General features: G+C 45.1%; 1 protein-coding gene across 5 annotated transcripts in view; it reads right to left on the reverse strand.

Annotated features, from left to right (window-relative positions):
* Window positions 1–8,145, reverse strand: part of CPSF6 (cleavage and polyadenylation specific factor 6) — a 46,477-nt gene extending 38,332 nt beyond the window's left edge. For all 5 annotated transcript variants that reach the window (XM_030548771.1, XM_030548770.1, XM_030548769.1 and 2 more), the window contains exon 1: window positions 8,028–8,145. In XM_030548771.1, coding sequence (XP_030404631.1) covers window positions 8,028–8,087 — 60 coding nt within the window. In that variant the 5' untranslated portion in view covers window positions 8,088–8,145. The remainder of the gene's footprint in view (window positions 1–8,027) is intronic.
* Window positions 8,146–22,475: the final 14,330 nt, after the last annotated feature.

Genomic DNA, 22,475 nt, shown 5'->3' on the forward strand with positions numbered 1-22,475 from the left:
GCTGTAGAAAAAACTGTGATAGTGACCTGCTGCATCCACCAATCACTGCAGAATCAAGGTCAATGAGAAAATGAGAACACAGACTACTGAAGTTTTCTTCCCTTTCTTTTCCCTTAACAGTTCCTTCAATTTGAGGCACTAAAGCACACAAAGACAATCTCACCCTCATGCTCTCCAACTTACCTGGAAATCTCATCTCTACTATAGGAAGGACCATAACTTCCTCTCAAAGATTAAACTCAGCTTCCTGCTTTAATTTCATAATTCAGCTTTTGAAAAAAAATGTCAGCTGAATAAGAACAAGAATGAATTTAACCTACTGAGAGCGTAAAGAAACTACTATGTGCCCACTGTAGTCAGAGTTTAGCAAAAAAAAATTTAAACAACGTTCACACCAACAGCAGTTTACCATTAGTTGCCATTGTAAAACGTTTTTTATTTAGTAAATATGCAACTCTGATCAGATGTTTAGTGCCCAATTGGTTATTTGTTCTCTCAACCACAGTTGTCCCTTGTTTTATAAGTACTCTCCCTCCCATATAGCCCAATACACCGCACCATAAAAAACTTTTCAAGACAGGTTTTAGGGTGTAAAAACTCTGAAAAGGTAATCATAGGGGCAGAAACGAGGTGAAAACATTCAGTAAAGAATGTCAAAGTATAAATGAGTGTGTACTTGTTTTTCCAAAGCTGACAGGAAAGAGTCTGAATAGAGCATTCTGAAGGCAGAGTGATGGCATTCTAGTAAGGCTACCCAAAACTTATTAGAGGAGATTTTACCAAAAAGGTTATGATGATAGTAGCATTGTCCATGTACCATAGAACCTCAGAGTTACAAACACCTCGGAAATGGAGGTTGTTCGTAACTCAAACATTCATAACTCTGAACAAAATGTTATGGCTGTTCTTTTAAAAAGTTCACACCTGAACACTGACTTAATACAGCTTTGAAACTTTACTCTGCAGAAGAAAAATGCTGCTTTTAATCATTAATTTAAATGAAACAAGTACAAATCTTTTTTTTAAACTTCCCCTTTTTTTAGCAGTTTACGTTTAACACAGTACTGTAATGTTTTTGCCTCCCCCCTGCTGCTGCCTGATTGCGCACTTCCAGGTCCAAATGAGGTGTGTGGTTGACCAGTCAGTTCATAACTCTGGTGTTCATAACTCAGAGGTTCTACCGTATACACAAAACTGGAAGGAAAAAAAAAAAAAAAAGCACATGTACACTCAAAAGAAGTCCCCTTCACTCCCCAAAATATAATTGAATTTTGCAGGAAAGAACATTACAACAGTTCTCACTAACAGTGCAGGTCTCTCCCCATGGCCAGTTTTAACATCAAAAGAAGGTAGCGAACCACACGTTTGCAGGAACGCGGAAGATCAGATAAGGCTGACTATAAGTAAGACAGTAAGAAAATTGTGGGCCGTGACTGTGTTGCAGAAACTGTAACTTTTAATACTCACTGCAACTTTTAGTGCCCCTCCTCCATCATGGTGGAGGGGTGGCTGGGGCAAATTTGAGTGACTAGTATTGTGACCTTGGTTGACAACCAAGGAAAATTCAGGTGAGTAGCGATGCAACCTAGTGCATGAGATGGGGCTATGGTGATGTATGAGGAAGACAACCTCAAAGACTGTGCCTTCTTCAGCAGCACAGTTGTGCTGGGAAACCAGTTTGGGGAGGTCCCAGTAAGTGGAGCTAGGTAGGAGCTAGGACTTATGCCTTCCAAAGAGCTTGATGCCAGGACAGGGGAGCCCCAGCAGTGCCAGCCCCTTCACAGGGCTTCTAAGGGTCTCCAAGTTGTGGCCAGCTCAGGGCACAGAGGCTCAGGCCCCACACACATCCTGGACTGAACGCTTGGGGAGGAGGGGGTATCCAACCTATGTTGGAGAGTAAAGGACACTACTAACAACTCTGTCCTGATGGCACCGTTACCTTCTAACCCCATCACACGCTACCTTGTGGACATCTCTACAAAAACCTGCATCTGCTCATCAGTAGGGCCAAATCTGAGTGATGTTACACCTTGTGCAACAGGTGGCAAAGCCACTCATTCAAATGTGGCTGGAGCTTATGTGTGGGTGTACACCCAGGACTGGACTCCTTGTGGGGGCATTCAGATGAGAGGTCTTCATTCTTCCTGTTTGTTTTATTATGATACTTGAACTGACAGCATCAAAACCGCAACTTAAACTGTGGCCACAACTTCTGAACAACAACAACAAAAATTCACTACTTTCTTAGAGCCTTTATTAAGTGAATGCATGCTTCTTGTGGATTACTTTTACTTTTAATTTAGAGGCGAAGGCTAGGGTTTATAAGCCTTCTTGAAGAATCTGTTTTCAAGAGAAACCTGAAGGTGGATGGAGTCAGGCATAGAAGATAACATTTAAAAAAATGCGTTGAGTTGGAACAAAATGACACATGTAGGCAGTTTTGGCCAAGTGAAAGGAGAGAAGAGCAGAAAGACTGATGGGAGCTAGACCACAGCCTATCATACTGATTAATATTATCTTCATTGTTTCCTTGTGATCCCCCACAATTGGTCTATTTCCATCTGCTGTCTCGTCTAATATTTAGACTTTAAGCAATTTGGGGTCAGCGACTGTCTTTTCTTTCTGTGTTTGAACAGTGTCCGGTAGTATGGGGTGCTGGGGGGTTTCTAGGCGTAATGATAATAGAAATTAAAAAATATATTGGGAAGAGCCTTAAATGCAAGAGCAGGGAATTTGAGTATGATGCATATATAGCAACGGTAAGCTAATAAAGGGATTTGAGAGAAAAGAAATAATTCAGTCAGCAGGTGGAACTAATAAGTGAGTTCTACTAGAACAGAAGAGGGCAGAGTAAAGGGCCTTATTTTCACTAGGGGAAAAGATGTGTTCTTAACTCTTGTTGGCTAACACATGGTAACAGAGGCAAAATGCTACTGAAGACAAGGCAGTTGGTAGTTTTCACACAAGTTGGCAGGTTGAGGTAGAAACTATGTGGGAGTCTTGGGTTTATCTCGACCTGCTACCTTTTGTTAAAACTACAAACTGTCACTGATACAAATGAGAGGTATGTAATGAAATAACTTGGGTATAAGTACAGTCGCCCTTTACTTAATGAATTCACAAACCCTATCAGGACTTCTCAGTTCCCATTCTAAACTAGTGCCTCCTGTAGCATTGGGGTGATCTAAACCAACAGCAGCAGCAGAGCACTTACACAACAGCAAGCTGTTCCCTTTGCAGTTGGCTCCTGTGTAAAATTCTTGCTACAAAGAACTGATTAATGCTAACCACTTTGAGGCTGCAACAGATTTTCCAGTCATCACCCTGATCACGCCACTTGTATGATTTTTGAGTCAGAGATCATCTCATATACATTTCTACAACATCTAGCACAATGAGGACACAATCCCAATTAGGACAACCTAGGGACTATTGTAGTAGAAGTAAGAATGATGATCACAAGTACTTCACATCTGGAAGAATTGAAATGGAAAAGTGAATAGGAAAGTGATCAGTATTTTCCTTTGCACCTTTCCAATTTAAAATATTACTGTTCAAGTGCCACCACCTCTCTTATAAGAAAGGCAGTCTGAAAGATTTTAAAAAAAAAAAAAAAGGCGAGGTCTGGGGAAGTAAAATGAGCATTGTGACAAGGTCAAAAAATGCAAACAAGAATGAATTAAAAGTTGCAATGAGATCAACGAAGCCCCAAAAATGGGGATTAGAGAAAAATGACACAAAGAGGACAATTCAAAGGCCTAGTATTCTGCAGTGAGATTATGCTAAGTAGTCAATATAAGACAAAATGACTAAACATTGTTGGGGAGAACCTCTTTATTATCTCAATTTAATTTGCTTACCAGATCTTTATCCTTAACAGGATTATCAGATGGCTAAGGGAGTTGTGTGCATGGGACTGTCTTCGGAAGCTGTGAACTAACAACCTGAACCCCACTACATCTTCAGAATTTACTGTAGGCCCATGAGCAATTGTGCAGCAATGGCTTGTGTGTATTTTTGGAGCAAAGAGAAAACAGACAACCTGGGCCATGTGGCAGCTTGCCAGAAGCCTGAGAGCCACATCTAATTAGTCACAGCAGAAATTTCCAGCATTACTACCACATTAAAAGAAACCTCAGACTTAACAGAGATGGTTGTTTGTTTTTTAATACTTTGCTTTTCATTTGGCAGATTTGTTTGTAGCTAGTGTCTATCAGAGCACTGTTGACTCAATTTAGATGCTAAGAAAGAAAGGCAGTACGCAATTATGTATGTAACCTTTTCCTAACATAAGAGAGGATATGTACACCTCTACCCCAATATAACGCTGTCCTTGGGAGCCAAAAAGTCCTACCGCATTATAGGTAAAACCGCGTTATATTGAACTTGCTTTGATCTGCCGGAGAGGGCAACCAACACCTTCCCCCTCCGAGCGCTGCTTTACCGCGTTATATCTGAATTCGTGTTATATCATGTCATATTATATCGGGGTAGAAGTGTACTACTATCCAGAAAAAACAGAATAAAATCAAACAGCATTCTAGACATTTGCCACTTTATTGGGATCAGAAGCACCCAGTGGAAAGGAAGAGGTATTTGCACCATATTTGTAGCCATAGTGTTCCCACTCTGAGGGCTTCTCTACACACAAGCTTGCACTGGCTTAATTAAATTGACTTAGTTAACTAAGTGCAAACCCTGTGTAGACCCTTTGTTTGGCATAAGAGTATTTCAGCTTAATTTAAACCAGTTCCAACTTAAACTATACCAAAGAAAGCACTCTTGGGCTGGAATTGGAGTGTTTCTACAGAATTTTGCACAGATTTCATTACATCAGTTGAAATTCACACCTTATGTTATACCTGTGCAACTTTTCCATGGAGACAAGGCCTAAGAGAACAAACCACTCTTCTCCATTGCCTGCTTACTTTATCATATGTCACTCCTACATAATATGTAGTCTCACCAAAATGACTAACTGTTAAAGAAATCACAAATGTTTATTTAAACATTTGTGATAATCACTCTTCCGTTCCTTTTCTATCCACCACCCAAATAAACCATAACTTCTTCCCAACACAATCACCTATTTCCCTCTCGCCCCATCATCCCTCATTTTCTCTATTTCTCTCTCTGACCCACATCAACCTCCCCCTGCTAAAAGATGTGCTCAAATGACAACTACAGAGCATCAGTAACTCTGCGGGTCTGGAAGTGTCTGCAGGAGGGTGGCCACTTTATTTAATTTCTCATGCTCTGGGGCAGAAACAATGCAATCTGGGGTATGATGACCTAGGGTAATGCCAGAGCCCATTTGATGTAAATACAGATGGTAACTAGGTTACAGGAAACCTGTTAAGAACATGACATGAATTTTGGTAAGGGCAAATAGACTTGTTGAGATGAATGAAAGGGGAGAAAAAGCAAGAATTATAAGAGTAAACAGCTGAAAATCAACTGGCTGTACTACAGGAAAGAAGATGTGTTTCCACAAAGCTCTATCATTAGCAGGCAAAAAGGGTTGTTAATGTATATACCCCAAGTGTCTCAGGATTGGTTCAACTCTCACTTTCCCGAGACTCACTGGACAAGTTTTGCTTAGTGTAAGTCTCTCTCCTAATATTTATTAATTTTTGCAGTGTGCGAGAAAATGCAGTGCATATTTTACAGTTTTCTTCCCTCTGGATGATAAATTTGCCACATTTTAGTCTCTCCCACTAGAAGAACTTGTATAAGGCAAGAAATCATGCTTGTTTCATGGTTTCTTTATCCACTTGTAGACTAAGGATTTTCATGCATATGTTATAGTATCTCTCCCCTCTCTTTGGTGCTGGTGGGAATGTGTTTTATAGACTTTCAAGGGATAAGTGGATTTCCAATATGGAAATGGGAGAGATTTTGCTGTGTGTTACAGTTTCTCTGGGGGTGGGTGGGTGTCTGTCTCTCTCTCTCTGGGGATATGGAGATGAGAGTTGTTGCTATGTGTATATTACAGTCTCTCTTAGGTTGAGTTGGTGGGGGTGTTGCTGTCTGATACAGTCTCTTTCTCTATTGAGATGGGGGGTATTGATCTGTGTGTTACAGTTGGTCTCTCAATAACCCATGGAGGCTGTTGCTCTGTTTGTTACAATCACTCTACAGCAGGGATTCCAAAATTGGGTCGCAGCTTGTTCAAGGTAAGCGCCTGGCGGACCACGAGACGCTCTGTTTATCTGTGTCCCTGCAGGTACGGCTGCTCACAGATCTCAGTGGCCGCGGTTCACCATTCCCAGCCAATGGGAGCTGCAGGAAGCAGTGGCCCGTCCCGCTTCTCGCAGCTCCCATTGGCCAGGAACGGCAAACCGTGGCCACTGGGAGTTGCCATACCTGCAGACACTCAGATAAACAAAGTGTCTCGCGGCACACCGGGGCTTATGCTGAACAAACTGCGAACCAAGTTTGGGAACCCCTGATCTACAGGAATATGGGGGCATTACTCTCTCTGTCTGTTATAACTGTGTTAAAGCTACTCTTTCTGGGGATATCCGGAGGCCACTGCTCTGTGTGTATGTTACAGTTGTGCTCTCTCTCTCTTAGTGGATACAGGAGGTATTGCTCCGTGTGTGTGTGTTACAACCTCTCTCTATGGGACATTGCTCTGCATCTGTGTTACACCAGCTCTCTTTCCATGGGGATAAAGGAGTTGGGTATTGCTCTAGAGCAGGGGTTCTCAAACTTCATTGCACCACAACCCCCTTCTGAAGGCAAAAAAAATTCTACACTACCCGGGGGGGGAAGGGGAGGGAAAGAGAGGGGAGGGCTGAAGCCTGAGCCGGCCTGAGCCCCACCGCCCCAGGGAGCCAAAGCCCGAGCCCCACCACCCTGGATGCTGTGTGGGTTAGTGTCTCAGGAAATACAGAGATGCGGGGGGCAGAACATTTGTTGCTGGGTGTATAATACAGTCTCTCTCTCTCTTTAGGGATATTGAACAGTTGCTGTGTGTGCACTACAGCCTCTCAGGGCAGATGTAGAGATGGGGGGGTTGTTACGCAGCATACAGTCTTTCGGGCAGGAATACAGAAGTGGGGGCATGTTGCTGGTTGAGTAATACAGTTTCTCGGGAGGCAGATATGGAGATGAGGGAGGTGTTCCTGGGTGCGTTACGGTCTCTCGGGGAGGGGAATGCGAAGATGAGGGGTTGTTGTGGGAGGCGTTACAATCTCTCGGAGTGGGGCTGCAAAGATGGGGGGGTTGTTGCTGGGAGCGTTACGGTCTCTCGGGAAGGGGGATGCGAAGATAGAGAAGTTATTGTTAGGTGCATTACGGTCTCTCGGAGATGGGGGGTTGTTGCTGGTGCCTTACCGTCTCTCCGGGTGAGGAGATAGGGGGTTTTTGCTGGGAGCGTTACGGTCTCTCGGGAAGGGGGATGCGAAGATAGAGAAGTTATTACTAGGTGCATTACGGTCTCTCGGAGATGGGGGGTTGTTGCTGGTGCCTTACCGTCTCTCCGGGTGAGGAGATAGGGGGCTGTTGCTGGGAGCGTTACGGTCTCTCGGGAAGGGGGATGCGAAGATAGAGAAGTTATTGTTAGGTGCATTACGGTCTCTCGGAGATGGGGGGTTGTTGCTGGTGCCTTACCATCTCTCCGGGTGAGGAGATAGGGGGCTGTTGCTGGGAGCGTTACGGTCTCTCGGAGATGGGGGGTTGTCGCTGGGTGCGTTACCGTCTCTCCCCCGCGCACGCACCCACAAGGCGGAGGGGGGCGTTGCCATGAGGGAGCGGGCCGACTGGCTGCGGGAGGCAGACGGCCGGTGCACGCCGCTCTCGCCCTCCGGGTTGAGCCCCGTTACCCCCCTCGGAGTTAGGGGCGCAACCTCCCCTCTCCCCCGCTGCCAGGCCCCGCGCATGCGGCCTGCGCTAGCGGCCTAGCGTTCCGCGGGAAACCCACCGCCGGGCGCTTACACCAACAATGGCGGCGGCGGCGGCGCCGCCACCTCCCCGCCGCGCGGCCCTGCAGGGGCGCAGGGACCTGTCCCGCCCGCGCGTACCTGGTTGAACTCCTCGCCCACATCGGCGTAGATGTCTATGTGGTCCACGCCGTCCGCCATGATCCGGCCCGCTCCTCGGGCCGCCGCCTCCGTCACCGCCGCGCCCGGGTCTAGAGCAGCCGCCGCCGCCGGGGAGGGGGAGCTAACGTCACTTCCGGGAGGAGACGGGGAACTTCCGGTTAATGCCTCAGCTACCAGTGCTGCCCGCAAAGGATGCGCCTGAGCCCGCGCCAGGCCGGGCGCCCCGCCCCTCCCTACCAGTCAGGGAGTGCGACACCCCACGCGTGTTCGAGATTTGCTCACTAACCGGGGTCCCCCACTGTCGGAGGCAGGGCTGGCTTCAGGCCAATTCCACCGAATCGGACCCCCGCCCAGTGAGAATCTCTTCCCTGGCTAGAGGCGCCTTCTTAAGTTTTACTCACCTGGTGGCGCTCCAGGTCTTCAGCAGCAATTCAGCAGCGGGTCCTTCAGTGCCACCGAAGACCTGGAGCGAGTGAAGGACCTGCTGCCGAAGTGCCACCGAAGACTCGGCGCACTGCCCGGTGAGTACAAGCCCCATGTGTTTTTTACATTTTTTTTTTAATATGAAGTTATCCCTGCTGGAGCCTCGTCGAAACTGTTCGAATTGGGCCCCGCACTTTCTAAAGCTGGCCCTGCTCGGTGGGGTGGGATTGGTGACCCACCCATTATAATCAGAATTCTGCATCATACTGCAGTGCTCGCAGGCCCTAGCCTGGCACCCCATTGGGGTGGAGGGCTGCCCAGACTCCACGTCAGGGACAGATCCTGCCCCAGAGAGCTCTGAATCTAAAGTCCTAATCATGTAACTGGTTGGGCGCAGGCAGGACCCAGTGTCTGCAAGGAGCCCTGGGCATTAGGGTGGGCATGTGTGAATTCAGTTGCAATAACAGTGCTTACAGTCAAAGAACAAGGCAGGAGGAGTATGCCAGGGAATGAGAGAGCAAATGAAACAAATGTGATAGCTATTAGTCTCATCACATCTGGATGGTGCTCAAGATACTATAGTGATGAGGCCTGGTACAAGAACCTCCATATGACAGAATAAAATTGCCCATGATCAGGCATTCTAAAATCATAAGCATGGCCATTATGCATCAGACCAATGGTCCGGGTGCTTCAAAGGAATGTAAAGAACAGGGCAATTTTGAGTGATGCGTCCCATCACCGGTCATCCAGTCCCAGCATCTGGCATTTGGAAATTCAGGGAAACCTGGAGCATGGGGTTTGCCTCCCTGACTAGCTTGGCTAAGCCATTGATGGACCGATCCTCTATAAATTTAACTTACTCTTTTTTGAACCCAGTTACACTTTTGGCCTTGACAAGGTCCCCGGCAATGAAATCCACATTCCACGTAGTGTAAAGTACTTCCTTTTGTTTGTTTTAAATCTGATGCTTATTAATATCATAGGATGACCCCTAGTTCTTATGTGAAGGGCTAAATAACACTTCTCTGTTCTCCATACCATCCCCTGTTAATGGTTTCTTTTCTGAGCTAAATTGTCCCGATCTTTTTAACATCTCCTTGTATGGAAGCTGTTCCATATCCCTCATCATTTTTGCTGCCCTTCTCAGTACCTTTTCCCATTCTAACATAGCATATGTCATTAAAAAAAACATGAGTTTGTCTTAATAACATAAGATTTTAAAAATAATACATTTTGGCCCAGATCCTCACAGGCATTTAAGTGCCTAAATCCAATGATTTCAGAAGGAATTAGGTGCTTAAATACCTTATTAGATCTGGGCCTTTGTTTCTTTCTGTCTTCTGGTTTTTGAGGCATTAGGATTCCCAGTATTGCCAGCTCTCCTGGTTCTATTATCAGTCTTGCTTAATTTAAGCCCTACGTTCTCGGAGACAAGTGTGATTATGCAAGACTCTCTACTTTCATTAAAAAAGTAAAGTATCAGAGGGGTAGCCGTGTTAGTCTGGATCTGTAAAAGCAGCAAAGAATCCTGTGGCACCTTATAGACTAACAGACGTTTTGGAGCATGAGCTTTCGTGGGTGAATACCCACTTCGTCAGATGCACGTAGTGGAAATTTCCAGGGGCAGGTATATATATATATATATATATGCAGGCAAGCTAGAGATTATCGTTATCATGTTTTCTAGAGTTGGAAACTGAGGCCCAGAGAGAGAAACTGATTTTCCCAAGGCAACAAAGTCAGTTAGTGGCCTGCCTTTGGACTAGAACTCAGGTGTTCCTGGTTGCTAATCAGAAATTGCTTGCCATTAGTTTTTAGTCAGGAAAGTTTTAAAAGTTACATATTTCACTGAACCTGATAAGAAATTCAGAGCCCTGGTGCACACTATATTTGGAGTGGTGCTGAAACCTGTGGATCTAGTCAGGGAAGGTGCAGAAAAGTGGCTCCTCTGCATGTTCTCCCATTCTCCTCAGCTCCATAGAAGATTCTCCGAAGGAATCCATTTCCACAGGTAGGGAAAAGGTGGGCAAGGGGTGTTCTGTTCCACATGGCATATTCCCCCCTCAAAACTTGTCATTTGCTCTCACAGGGCAAACGACTGCTGAAAACTAAGCAGTAGCTTGCATGGGTTCTTCTTCTGCCCACTGTGAAATATCCCCTCAACTCCATCAAGGAGGTTGAAGTACAGCAACAGTCAGTCAGAGGAGCCCCTGGTAGCAAAGCTCCTTGGAGAAGCAGGAAGGGTGGCAGAGTATAAGCCAGGGGCCTCTATATGACAGTTCCTTGCCTTGCACAAATCCACAGGGATTCATTGATTTGTGGGTTGAATCACCAGTCTGTTCTGCTAGAAATGGAGCAAATCTGAATATAATCCTCATCTTGAATATAACACCACCTCATTAACCAGCCCTTATTATCTCCCAGGCCAAAGGAAAGGAGATCTCCCTCCCTTCCTCTTCAAAGACCCCTTTCAGGGCCTTCCAATGGCTATTATGGCAGCTGTCAGTCAGAAAGTTCCTGAAGGGAACAGAATGCCTTTCCCATTCATGCTTGCTTATTTTCCCACTCTTCTACTCAAATATTTTTAAAGGTACTACTTGATTTCAATGAGGGTAACTGAATCAGCCCTCAATAGGGCAGGATTTCAGGGCTCCTCCTTGTTATCAAGTGGATGGACTCCTGTCTCACTGTGGATCTATTCAGGATCCTCTGATGCTAAAGGTGTGACATTTTCATTATTGTACCAGCCAGAAAAATCTCCTCACTATTTGCATTTGTCACAATAACATTTCCCTTATCTAGACTGTAGACCTCTCTGTTCCACTTGGATGGTTTTCCTAATGTGTGAATAGCTTTGAGGATTCTGCTGCTGGTCACAGTCACAAGTGGTGAGCGCAGCTTTCAAAGCTCAGGCTCATTAAAACATATCTTCAATCTACGATGGCCAATGAGAGACTGACATCTCTAGCTATTTTATTGCTTGAAAATGCCATTGGCCAGTCTTTGGATCTCTGCTGCTGTGCTTCAGTTTGCAAGGGTCAGGGTTAACATTCTAAGGCTGTCACCTACTGTAACACTATTTAATACTGATCCATCCAATGCTGGTGCACAGTTCAAATTTCTTGATGTTAGTAGATCTCAGTTATTCTTAAAATTAAAATGTTTCTATAAGCTTAGAGGAAAATAATTTTTTTATTTGCTTACATATGGCATGAATAAATACAGATTTACAGATCCTAGCATGCAAATTTATTGTCTTATATGACATGGATAAATCATGCATGCAAATTGTGCATTAAAGTAATGAAATAGGCTAAAAATGCAAAAAAAGAAGGTATTCAAACATTTAACAAATGGAGGGGGAGGGTGCCAAAGACACTCCTCACCTAGGGTGCCATTTGATCTAGAGTTGGCCCTCGATCCACCCCGTCTTCCATTCCTTGAAGGCTTTCTGCTTTCTCTTCATAACCTGGTTGAGAAGCTTGCTTATCAGATGTATTAGTAACTTTCGGTCATTATTAACCTTAGTCTAACTGGAACTAGCACTCTATAGATGAAAGACATCATTTCCTACTTCTAGTAACCTGAGCCACCCCCCATATGGTCACTTACAACAGAGCCTCATTCAGACCTCAACTTTGAAACTCCAAATATAAGAAATGTTTTGATATATGGGATTTTGGTCAGGCACATCTCTAATTACATCACAATGGATAAACAGAATTAAAAACTGAGATTGGGAAGGAAAAGCTCTTACTCAGACATTAACTTTTGTAATAAGCATTGGAATTCAGAGTCATAATTTGATCTCTAATCTCTTTTGCTCCGGGGGTGGGGGAGGGGGAAAGGTTCACTATGGCAATCCTTTACCTGGTACAGCTGAGTTCACTGGCATGTGGGGAAGACAGAGTCAAGGCTCCATCCATTCCTTGCCATGGCCACTTACTTGCCTCCTTCTATAATATTATTTATGTTATGGGAATACCTGTAGGCTGGAACCATTATTGTGTTACACATTGTATATGCACATAGTGACATACAGTTCCTATCACAATGAGATTTTAATCTACATAGACAAGACTGAGTAAGGGTGGGAAAGGAAACACAGGCCCAGAGATTTCCCAAGGTCATGCAATAGGTCAGTGGAAAAACCAACAAAGGAACCAAGATCTCCGGAATTCTAGTCCAGTGCCCCATTTATCTTTCATGGCCCACATGTCACCTTTGATGACTCACTGCACTATGACTCAGAATGCGGGAAGCCCATCAAATGAAAGGGAAAAATCTTACTGCCCTCTCCCTTAGTCCATTGCCTAGGCATGTACCATGGGTCACAATTGGACCCTCAGTTATTAAGTTTGTTACGGTACAAGGGTTTCACTTTAAAGAAAGCAAAAGTGGGTCTCTTGGTCAAGCCTAAATGGTTTATAAACTTAAAACCTATATAATGAACTTGATCTTTCCATCTTGTTTATCATTAAGATATATGCTATATAATGAATTCTTTTTGTTTAAGGCTATTCTCTCGGAATGTTTCAGAATCACCTTCATTTGTCCAAACGGAACTCATGTTTTTAATTATTAACTCAAAGACAGGTGTTTTACTTTCTTACCAGGGGATAGTTGGTTATTTTAGGACTAATTAACACTGAGACATAGACCAGAAAGTAGATACTAAAGTATAATTCTGAATCAGTTTCAGCCCTAGTTCATTTTGCAATATGGACAATACATGAAATTAAGTAATTATTACTTTGAATGTCTATAGTACTTTTAATTTGAGATTACATACTTTAGAATGATAGATTAATCTATCACAGAATCCTTCTAAAATAGGTAAATATAATTATTCCCATTTTAAACAATAGGCAACGTTTTAACCCATCATTTTCAAAAAAGTGTATACTAATGTTGGGTGCCCAGCATGAGACATCCAGGACCTGATTTGCAGAAATGTTGAACATCTACAACATCAGATGAAGACAATGGGAGCCATTTGAGCTGTGCAGCTATGAAAATCAGGGTCAAGATGCTCATCCAGAAATGCAGATACCTCAAATTAGTGGATACTTTTGAAATTTTTAGGTCTTGTTCTATTGCTCACTCTAGTCTGATGATAGTAGGTACTGGAGAAAACAGTGTCCATCCTTCTTTGGCCTGAAGTATGGTCTGAGGCTGAGGGGGCCAAGACTAAAGCTAAAATGGCAGAAATTCCAGGGGATACTTGGAAGAACTCCTGGATGAATGAAATATCCTACAATTTAACTATTTGGAGATGTAAACATGAACCTGTCTGTTCCATGCATATATAATCATATACAGCACACTCTAATTTCACATACAACACAGTCATGATACAGTAGAATGAGCAATATAGGATAAAAGGGACAGAAATGGCCTACTAGCTCAAATTTATTTCCCTATTATGGTAAACAGTCACACAGAGGACATATCAGATATTCATCTGAACCTTAACTTTATTTTAGCCAAAAGACAGAAAAAAAATATACACAATTGTAATCCTTTTTTTAAACATTGGAATACATTTTATCAGGACTGTAGTGGCCATTTTATATCATACAGAACAAAGCAAATATATTTCATGGGCAATGGATAGATTTTGTTGATAAAGTTCACCTAAATAAGGCATATATATTTTTCATTTTTGTTTCTTTGACATTTTGTAATGGAAAATTGCAGAACATAAATTAAACAAATGTACAGTAATAATGAAGGCCCTAAAACCAGAACTGTGTACTTCTGACTTTGTGCAGGACAGAACATAACTATCTTTAAACAATTCTCTCACAGTGAGTTACCACTACGTACTGGATGTTGTTGTAACCTTACTTTCTCCCCTTCTCTGCAAAGCAGTGTAATACTATATATTAAAAGACAAAGCTAAAAATTTTCATTTGTCTTGGCCAGTCATTTTGCAGTGAAGAAGAAATCCAGACACAAACGAAGAAGGAGCACACGAGAAAGATGAGAGAAACCAGCAGAGCACCTTCAGAAAATGTCAGTTTTGTCAGCCACAAAGAAAACATCTATACTAGATGTTTCTATGGAAACTAATGAAGAATGATCATGCAAAACTCTTTCAAGAGATTTTCCTCCACAGCAGGAACATCAACATAACTATATGTTGCCACATATAATTTACTATATTTTCTGCCCCAAACTAAGCATAAGGATCTCTAAGCATTGAGGCCTGATCCTACAGGCCTTACTTATTGACCTCAGTGGGACTATTTACATGGATAAGAGGTCCAGATCAGGTCCTTACTTGGAAATATATGCATCAACAACTGAATACTACCACAGGATAGTTTGTTACCCACAGGTTCCTGTAAATGCTTTAGGCCAAATTCAGTTTTGTGTAACTCACTGGAGTTGCGCTCACAAAGACCAATTTATTCCATAACAACATAATTAGGGCCCTACCAAATTCACAGTCATGAAAAATGAGTCATGGACCATGACATCTAGTCTTGTGTTTTTTTACTCTATACTATAGAGATTTCACAGGCAGGGGTGAAAATAGGTTAGGCCCTTTCCAGTACAGGGGGCCTCTGGCCCCCAGAAGGGGCAGGGCCTCAGGCAGAAGGGGCAGGGCTGGGGGTCAGCATCCCCCAACCAGCCCTTTCAGGCCACCTGGCCCGTGCCACCCGGGGCTCCCGTGTTGATTTAAAGGGCCCGGGGCTCTGGACGCCGCTGCCGTGGTAGCGGTAGCAGCGTCCAGAGCCCCAGGCCCTTTTAAATTGTTGGTCCCAGGGCAACTTCTCCCTTTGCCCTGCTTCCTGCCCATCAGAGGCTGTGGGGGAGGGGGGACCAATGGGGCAGGGACATTAAAGCGCTGCAGGGCCCTTTGCTGCAGCAGTGCTTTAACGTTGCTGCACCCCCCGCCTACTGGGGAGGGGAGGAGGCAGAAATTTTAAAGTGCTGCCACGGCAAAGGACTGTCCTTAAAGTGCTGCTGCAGCCGTGCTTTAATGTCCCTGCCCCTCCCATCCCACCCCGTGTCGGCAGCCCTGTTGGTACTGACCCTACCGACGGGAGGAAAAGGGGTAGGAACATTAAAGCGCTGCCGCAGCAGCACTTTAATTTGGGCTGGGTATGGGCTGGTGTGCGTTCTTACCAGTACAGAGTACCAGCCCGTACCGGCTCACTTTCACCCTGTTCACAGGGGAGACCAGTGTTTCTCAGATTGGGAGTCCTGACCCAAAAGGAAGTTGCAGAGCAGTCACAAGGTTATTTTAGGGGAGTCACGGTATTTCCATCCTTGCTTCTGTGCTGCCTTCAGAGCTGGTGGCCAGAGAGCAGCAGCTGTTGGCCAGGCCCCGAGCTCTGAAGGCAGCACCCGTCAGTAGCAGCACAGAGGGAAGCGTGGCAATACTATACTATGCCATCCTTTCTTCTGCGCTGCTGCTGGCAGCAGCTCTGCTTTCAGAGCTGGGCTCCTGGCCAGCAGCCGCTGCTCTCCAGCTGCCCAGCTCTGAAGGCAGCACTGTCACCAACAGCAGCATAGAAGTAAGAGTAGCAGTACCACAAACACCCGAACAAAAACCTTGTGACCCCACCCCAACTCCTTTTTGGGTCAGGACTGCCTTAAAGGGGAATTAGCAGCCTCAGAGGCCTTGATCCTCTAGGCAGGTTGGAGAAACAATAGGATTGCTAACCTTCTACCTGCACAAAACCGAACACCCTTGCCCCGCCCCTCCTCTGAGCCCCTGCCCCACCCCTTCTCTGAGGCCCCACCCCTGCTCACTCCATCTCCCCATCCCTCTGTTGCTCGATCTCCCCACCCTTACTCACTCACTTTCACTGGGCTGGCTCAAAGGGTTGGGGTATGAGAGGGGGTGAGGTCTCCAGCTGGTGGTGCAGGCTCTGGTGTGGGGCCAGAAATAAGGCGTTTAGGATGTGTGTGTGGGGGGGTCTCCAGGCTGAGACAGTGGGTTGGGATGCGAGAGGGGGTGAGGGCTCTGGGTGGGGGTGCAGGCTCTGGGATGGGGCAAGGGATGAGGGATTTGGGGTGCAGGAGGGACCTTGGGGCTGAGGGTGGAGCCAAGGGGTTCAGACTATGGGGGGGCTCTGGACTGAGACAGGGGTGTGGGAGTGGGTACAGGCTCTGGGATGGGGGTGCAGGTTCCAAGGTGGGGTCAGAAACAAGGGGCTCAGGGTGCAGAAGGGGGCTCTGGGCTGAGATAGGAGGTTGGGATATGGGGGTGGGGTGAGGGCTCTGTTTGGGGGTGTAGGCTCCGATATGGGGCTGGGGATGAGGGATTTAGAGTGCAGGAGGGGGCTCTGGGCTGGGGTTGAGGGGTTCAGAGAGTAGGAGGGGGATCAGGGCTGGGGCAGAGGGTTGGGGCACAGGTAGGGTGACCAGATGTCCCAATTTTATAGGGACAGTCCAAATTTTTGAGTCTTTTTCTTATGTAGGCTCCTATTACCCTCCCACTCCATCCAGATTTTTCACACTTGCTGTCTGGTCACCCTAGGCGCAGGAGGGAGTCTGGGGTACAGGCTCCAGGTAGTGCTTACCTTAAGCAGCTCCCAGAAGCAGCAGCATGTCCCCACTCTGGCTCCTACACATAGGCATGGGCCAGCTGATGGGAGCTGCACAGCCGGCACTTGGGGTGGGGGCAATGTGTGGAGCCCCCTGGCTGCCCCTACATGTAGGAACCAGAGAGGGGACATGCTGCTGCTTCCGGGAGCCGTGCGGAGCCACAGCAGGCAGGGATTCTGCCTTAGCCCCGCTGCCACGCCAGTCAGACTTTTAATAGCCCAGTCAGTGGTGCTGACCAGAGCCACCAGGATCCCTTTTTGACTAGGCGTTCTGGTCAAAACTGGACACCTGGCAACCCTAAGCACCAAAAAGTCTCTCGCCTAATGTCCTAACTCAGGTAGACGGCAGACAAATCCAGGCCTAAAGTGGGGAGGCTGCCATCCCAATGGTGGGCTTGGTGGCAGGGGTACTTGGGCTCACCCTATTCCACTGGGTCCCAGTCCAGGTCCTAACAGTGGTGGAGGTTTCTGCCACTTGGTCAGCGGGGATCCCACCGCAACACACTAGCCAGTATTCTGTCCACAACACTGGGCTATTGTCTGGTGTCCCCAGGCTACTTCCTATGAGCCCCTCACTGGGTACCTTCACTTCATGGGTATCCACCGTCTCCTTGGTGCCCTTGTCAGCTGGCAGCTCTGGCAATCCTTTCAGGTCAGGGGTGCTGGAACAATGTGTATAGAGGTGGTACTGAGAGCCATTAAACCAAACTGTAAACCCTGTATACAATGGAAACCACTACAATCCAAGTTCCAGCACCTATGCTTCAGGTCCTCGGTGCTGCAGAGATCCCTCTTGGGAACAGCCCCAGCAGCAGACTAGAAGCTTCTTGCCTCCTTCAGCAGCTCCAATCTAAATGACCTGCAGGGCCTGACTTTTTATACTTCCTGTTCCACCCATCTGCTTCCAGCAGGGCAGGCCTGGCTGCACTCACCAGTGGTTGGGCAGTGATTCCTCCCCATCAGGCCCAAAGGGTGACATACCCCTTACTACAGGGGTTTATAGAAAAATCATAGAATATCAGGGTTGGAAGGGATCTCAGGAGGTCATCCAGTCTAATCCCTTGCTCAAAGCAGGTCCAATCCCCAGACAGATTTTTACCTCAGTTCCCTAACTGCTCCCCTCAAGGACTAAACTCACAATCCTGGGTTTAATAGGCCAATGCTCAAACCACCAAGCTATCTTATGGTGACTTCGGGTTACTTTTGTACTCTCTTGTGCCTGGGCTGCTCTGGAAGCTGCAGAGGCCCCAGGTCTAACTTAGCCCCAGTGGCCTGTGTAAGTTACAGAAGCCTCCTGAGTGTTCTTTGGGCTACAGAGCTTCCCAGAATCTCCACAGCACTGGGTGCCAAGGCCCCACTCAGGTTCATGCCCCAACCCTGATATGTTTTCTATGCCAGATCTTGCAAGGGGGTCCTCAGAGGTCAGCCTTATGGATATCCTCACAATGCCTACACCAGGGGGATCCTCCCCATGCTGGAACAAGGGCTTTTAGGCCCCTTTACAGTGCTTTGCTTTTTAAAGGTAAAAGGTAAGTGAGGGGGAGGACCTCACTCTCAGTCTGTCTCTCCCATCACACTCAGAACGTGTTTAGTCAGCGTCCTGAATCTTCTTGTTATTTTTACTTGTGCTTGTGGTAAAGGGGCAAGACAGGAGAAGATGAGGGCTGAAATGTACTTGTTTGCACCACTGATCTAGCATATGGGCATAAAACTACCCCCAGTCTCTAGCACCATTTTTCTAGCACAGTTCTAGCACAGAACAGAGAAATTATAAGAAGTTCGGTCAACAAGCATGTTTAAACCAGTGTTGTTGGCTCAATTCCAGCCATTCTGTCAACAAAGCCTGACTAATGTACCTTATATAATACTCTACTAAGGGGCTTCATGTATGTTATCATCATCCAAGGCACCACAGACATTGCCATTTATTAAAAAACATTGACTAAAGCACTGGGACCAATCCTATTCAACATATTAATAAATAATCTGGAAAAGGGGTAAACAGTGACATGGCAAAATTTGTTATTTTGCAATAACAAAGCAAAATAAAGTGTATTTTATTAATAAAGAGGCTTCCTTTCTCCAAATGAAAGAAATTAAGGATAGCTTCCCTTAAAACTATCCTTAATAACCCTTTGAAACATGCTCTGATCAAAATTATAATATTGGCACTGTCTAGCTACTTAAGACATAGGAATGCAGAACTATCCCTGAGGAAATTTTATTTAAGTAGAAATGTCATACTGATATTATGATCTTTACTATATATTTTATCATTTTGCTCAGTTTTTATTTATAACTAAGGGACTCTATGACTCAGGGGATAAGTAATGGGTTCCAGGGCCTTTCACCTCCAGATTTACCATTCTAATCAAGGCTAGATTGGCAGTGTCTATAAATTGTTACCATCGGATGTCTGTTTGGTCACCTACGTTAATTAGAGTTGGTGATTTCGGTCAGTTTTCTAGCAGATGGATGTCTGTCTCACAGCTGGCACCTGTGAGCAAAGAGATCAAGGATTACATGAGCAGTATCTGTCCCACAGATAGATGAGGCATTTTAATTTAAGGTTCTATCAAGAGACTGAAATCTGAACCTGGCAACACAACCCAGTGGTAGGAGTCAATGGCTGGGGGAACCCAGGCCCTCCCTGTTCTACTGGGTTCTGACCCTGGACCATGTGAGTAATAGTTTAACTGTGCAGCCAGGTGGGTGGCTGTCCCCATGCCTGCTTTGGGCCATTTCCTACCCTGACTTCAGATCCTCCACTAGCGCCACTGGACTGAATTTGGATTCCCTGTGGAATCCTCTCTATTCATGCTCTGGAGGGTTTTTCTCTATCAGTCGCAGCCTGTCAGTCCTGGCCCCCAGGGGTGAAGGGCCTGTGACTGCCGGGCAGTGGGACCTGGTCTCAGCCATGTGGATACCTGGCAGTTTCTCTGCAGAAGCTGCTCCCTTTTGAGCTCAGCCTCCAATGTGAGCATGCCCAGCAGGAGTGACTGGGCAGGGCCTTCTGGATCCAGAGCTGCTCATTAACCCGTAGTTCACCAGTGTGGGGCTCATGCATCCCATCACAGGCTCTCAATATGATGCTTTTCATGGCATTCACATTTTTTAAAAAGATTCTTCTTATTGCCTAATCTTTGTAGTTTTTTGCACTGCATGACAGGCATTGTCCAGGGCACCTACATAGGACTCACTATGCTTTGTCTGAAAGTAAATGCTTGGCTTGATTTAATTGTACGTGTAGTGTAGAAAGGTCCTTAGCTGGAACATGAGTTCAAGGAGACTGGATTTGGTAACACTGCTGGATTATTTTATGCTAGTACTACACTAGATGATACTATCATTTAAGCAAAATGAACCAAACCATCTGAATTGTGCATTAAAGCTTGATGCAGCAAATACTTCTTACAGGCCAGTGTGGGGTGGACACCCTATCATACTCTCCTTCTATTCTTATAACTCTGTGGTTATATTTAACTCTGTGAAGTGTTTTGGGGTACAGTGTGTATGAAAGGCATTATACAAAATAAGAGTCTAATCCTGCTGCCCTTACCCATATGAATAGGCCCCCACTGGCTAATATAAGTAAGTAGGATCAGGCCCTAAAATTGTGTCATTCTGTATACAGAGTATATATTTGTATATAGCTTATCTAAGTAACTTATCTGGGCCCCATTATTGTAGCACCTGAGTGTACCACAATCTTTTTAATGTATCTAGTCTCACAACACCCCTGTGAGGTAGAACAGAGCAACTATCCCATTTTTCAGATAGAGAACTGAGGCAGTGGAGTGATTTGCCCATGATCACACAGGGAGTCTATAGTACAGCAGACTTGAACTCAGGTCTCAGCCTAGTGCCTTAGCCACTAAACAATCCCTCCTTTCTTCAAAGATTTGTTAGAACTATATACAAGCAGATAGAATGCACACTTGGCCTGTGTATGCATTCTATTTGAACAAAATGTAGAGCACTCAATTTACATAAATAAAGTATTTTGCAAAATAACGACCTAATTCAAAGCCCACTGAAGTCAAATCTTGCTACTGACTTCAATGGCCTTTGGATCAGGTCCTAAATGCTGCAAATCTGAAATGAAAAGGTCTTCTTTAGATAGATTTTCATGCATTACAGATTCTCTTTCCAGTGCATTCAAAAATTCACTTAGGCATAATGAGCTAATTCTTACTCTTGACATAGATTTCAAAGACTGGTTAAATCACTCCAGGATGCAGAGAGAAGAGTCATTCCAAGAGTAAACACATGAAGTACAAATCTTCCTTGAATATATTGCTTAAAAATGTATAGTGACCTGTTCATGACTAAAGCTGTGGCAGCCTGTGCCTCTCAGGACATAAGAACATACAGGTGGTGATACTGGATCAGACCAAAAGGTCCACTGAGCCCAGTATTCTATCTTCTGACAGTGGCTAATGCCAGGTTCCCCAGAGGGAATGAACAGGACAGGTAATCATCAAGTGATCCGTTCCCAGTTTCTGGCAAAGAGGCTAGGGACACCATCCCTGCCCATCTTGGCTAATAGCCACTGATGGACCTATCTCCATGAACTTATCTAGTTCTTTTTTTGAACCCTGTTATAGTCTTGGCCTTCACAACATTCTCTGGCAAAGAGTTCCACAGACTGACTGTACGTTATGTGAAAAAAATACTTCCTTTGTTTTAAACCTTCTGCCTATTAATTACATTTTGGTAGGCCCTAGTTCTTGTGTTATGAGGAATAAATAACACTTCCTTATTTACTTTCTCCACACCAGTCATTCTTTTATATTCAATCGTATCCCCTCTTAGTCTTCTCTTTTCCAAGCTGAAAAGTCCCAGTCTTGTTAATCTCTCCTCATACGGAAGCCATTCCATAACCCTAATCATTTTTGTTGCCCTTTTCTGAACCTTTTCCAATTACGATATATCTTTTTTGAGATGGGGTAACCACATCTGCATGCAGTATTCAAGATGTGGGCAAGCCATGGACTTATATAGAGGCAATATATTTTCTATCTTACTATCTATACCTTTCTTAATGATTCCCAACATTCTGTTCACTTTTTTGACTACCGCTGCACATTGAGAGTATGTTTTCAGAGAACTATCCACAATGACTCCAAGATCTTTCTTGAGTGGTAACAGCTAATGTAGACCCCATCATTTTATATGTATACTTGAGATTATGTTTTCCAATGTGCATTACTTTGCATTTATCAACATTGAATGTCATCTGCCATTTTGTTGCCCAGTCACCCAGTTCTGAGTGATCCTTTTGTAGCTCTTCGCAGTCTGCTGGGTCTTAACTATCTTGAGTATTTTGTAACATCTGCAAATTTTGCCATGTCACTGTTTACCCCTTTTCCAGATTATTTATTAATATGTTGAATAGGATTGGTCCCAGTACTAACCCCTGGGGGATACCACAATT

The sequence above is a fragment of the Gopherus evgoodei genome, chromosome 1, assembly GCF_007399415.2.
Source record: "Gopherus evgoodei ecotype Sinaloan lineage chromosome 1, rGopEvg1_v1.p, whole genome shotgun sequence".
NCBI lineage: Eukaryota > Metazoa > Chordata > Testudines > Testudinidae > Gopherus > Gopherus evgoodei.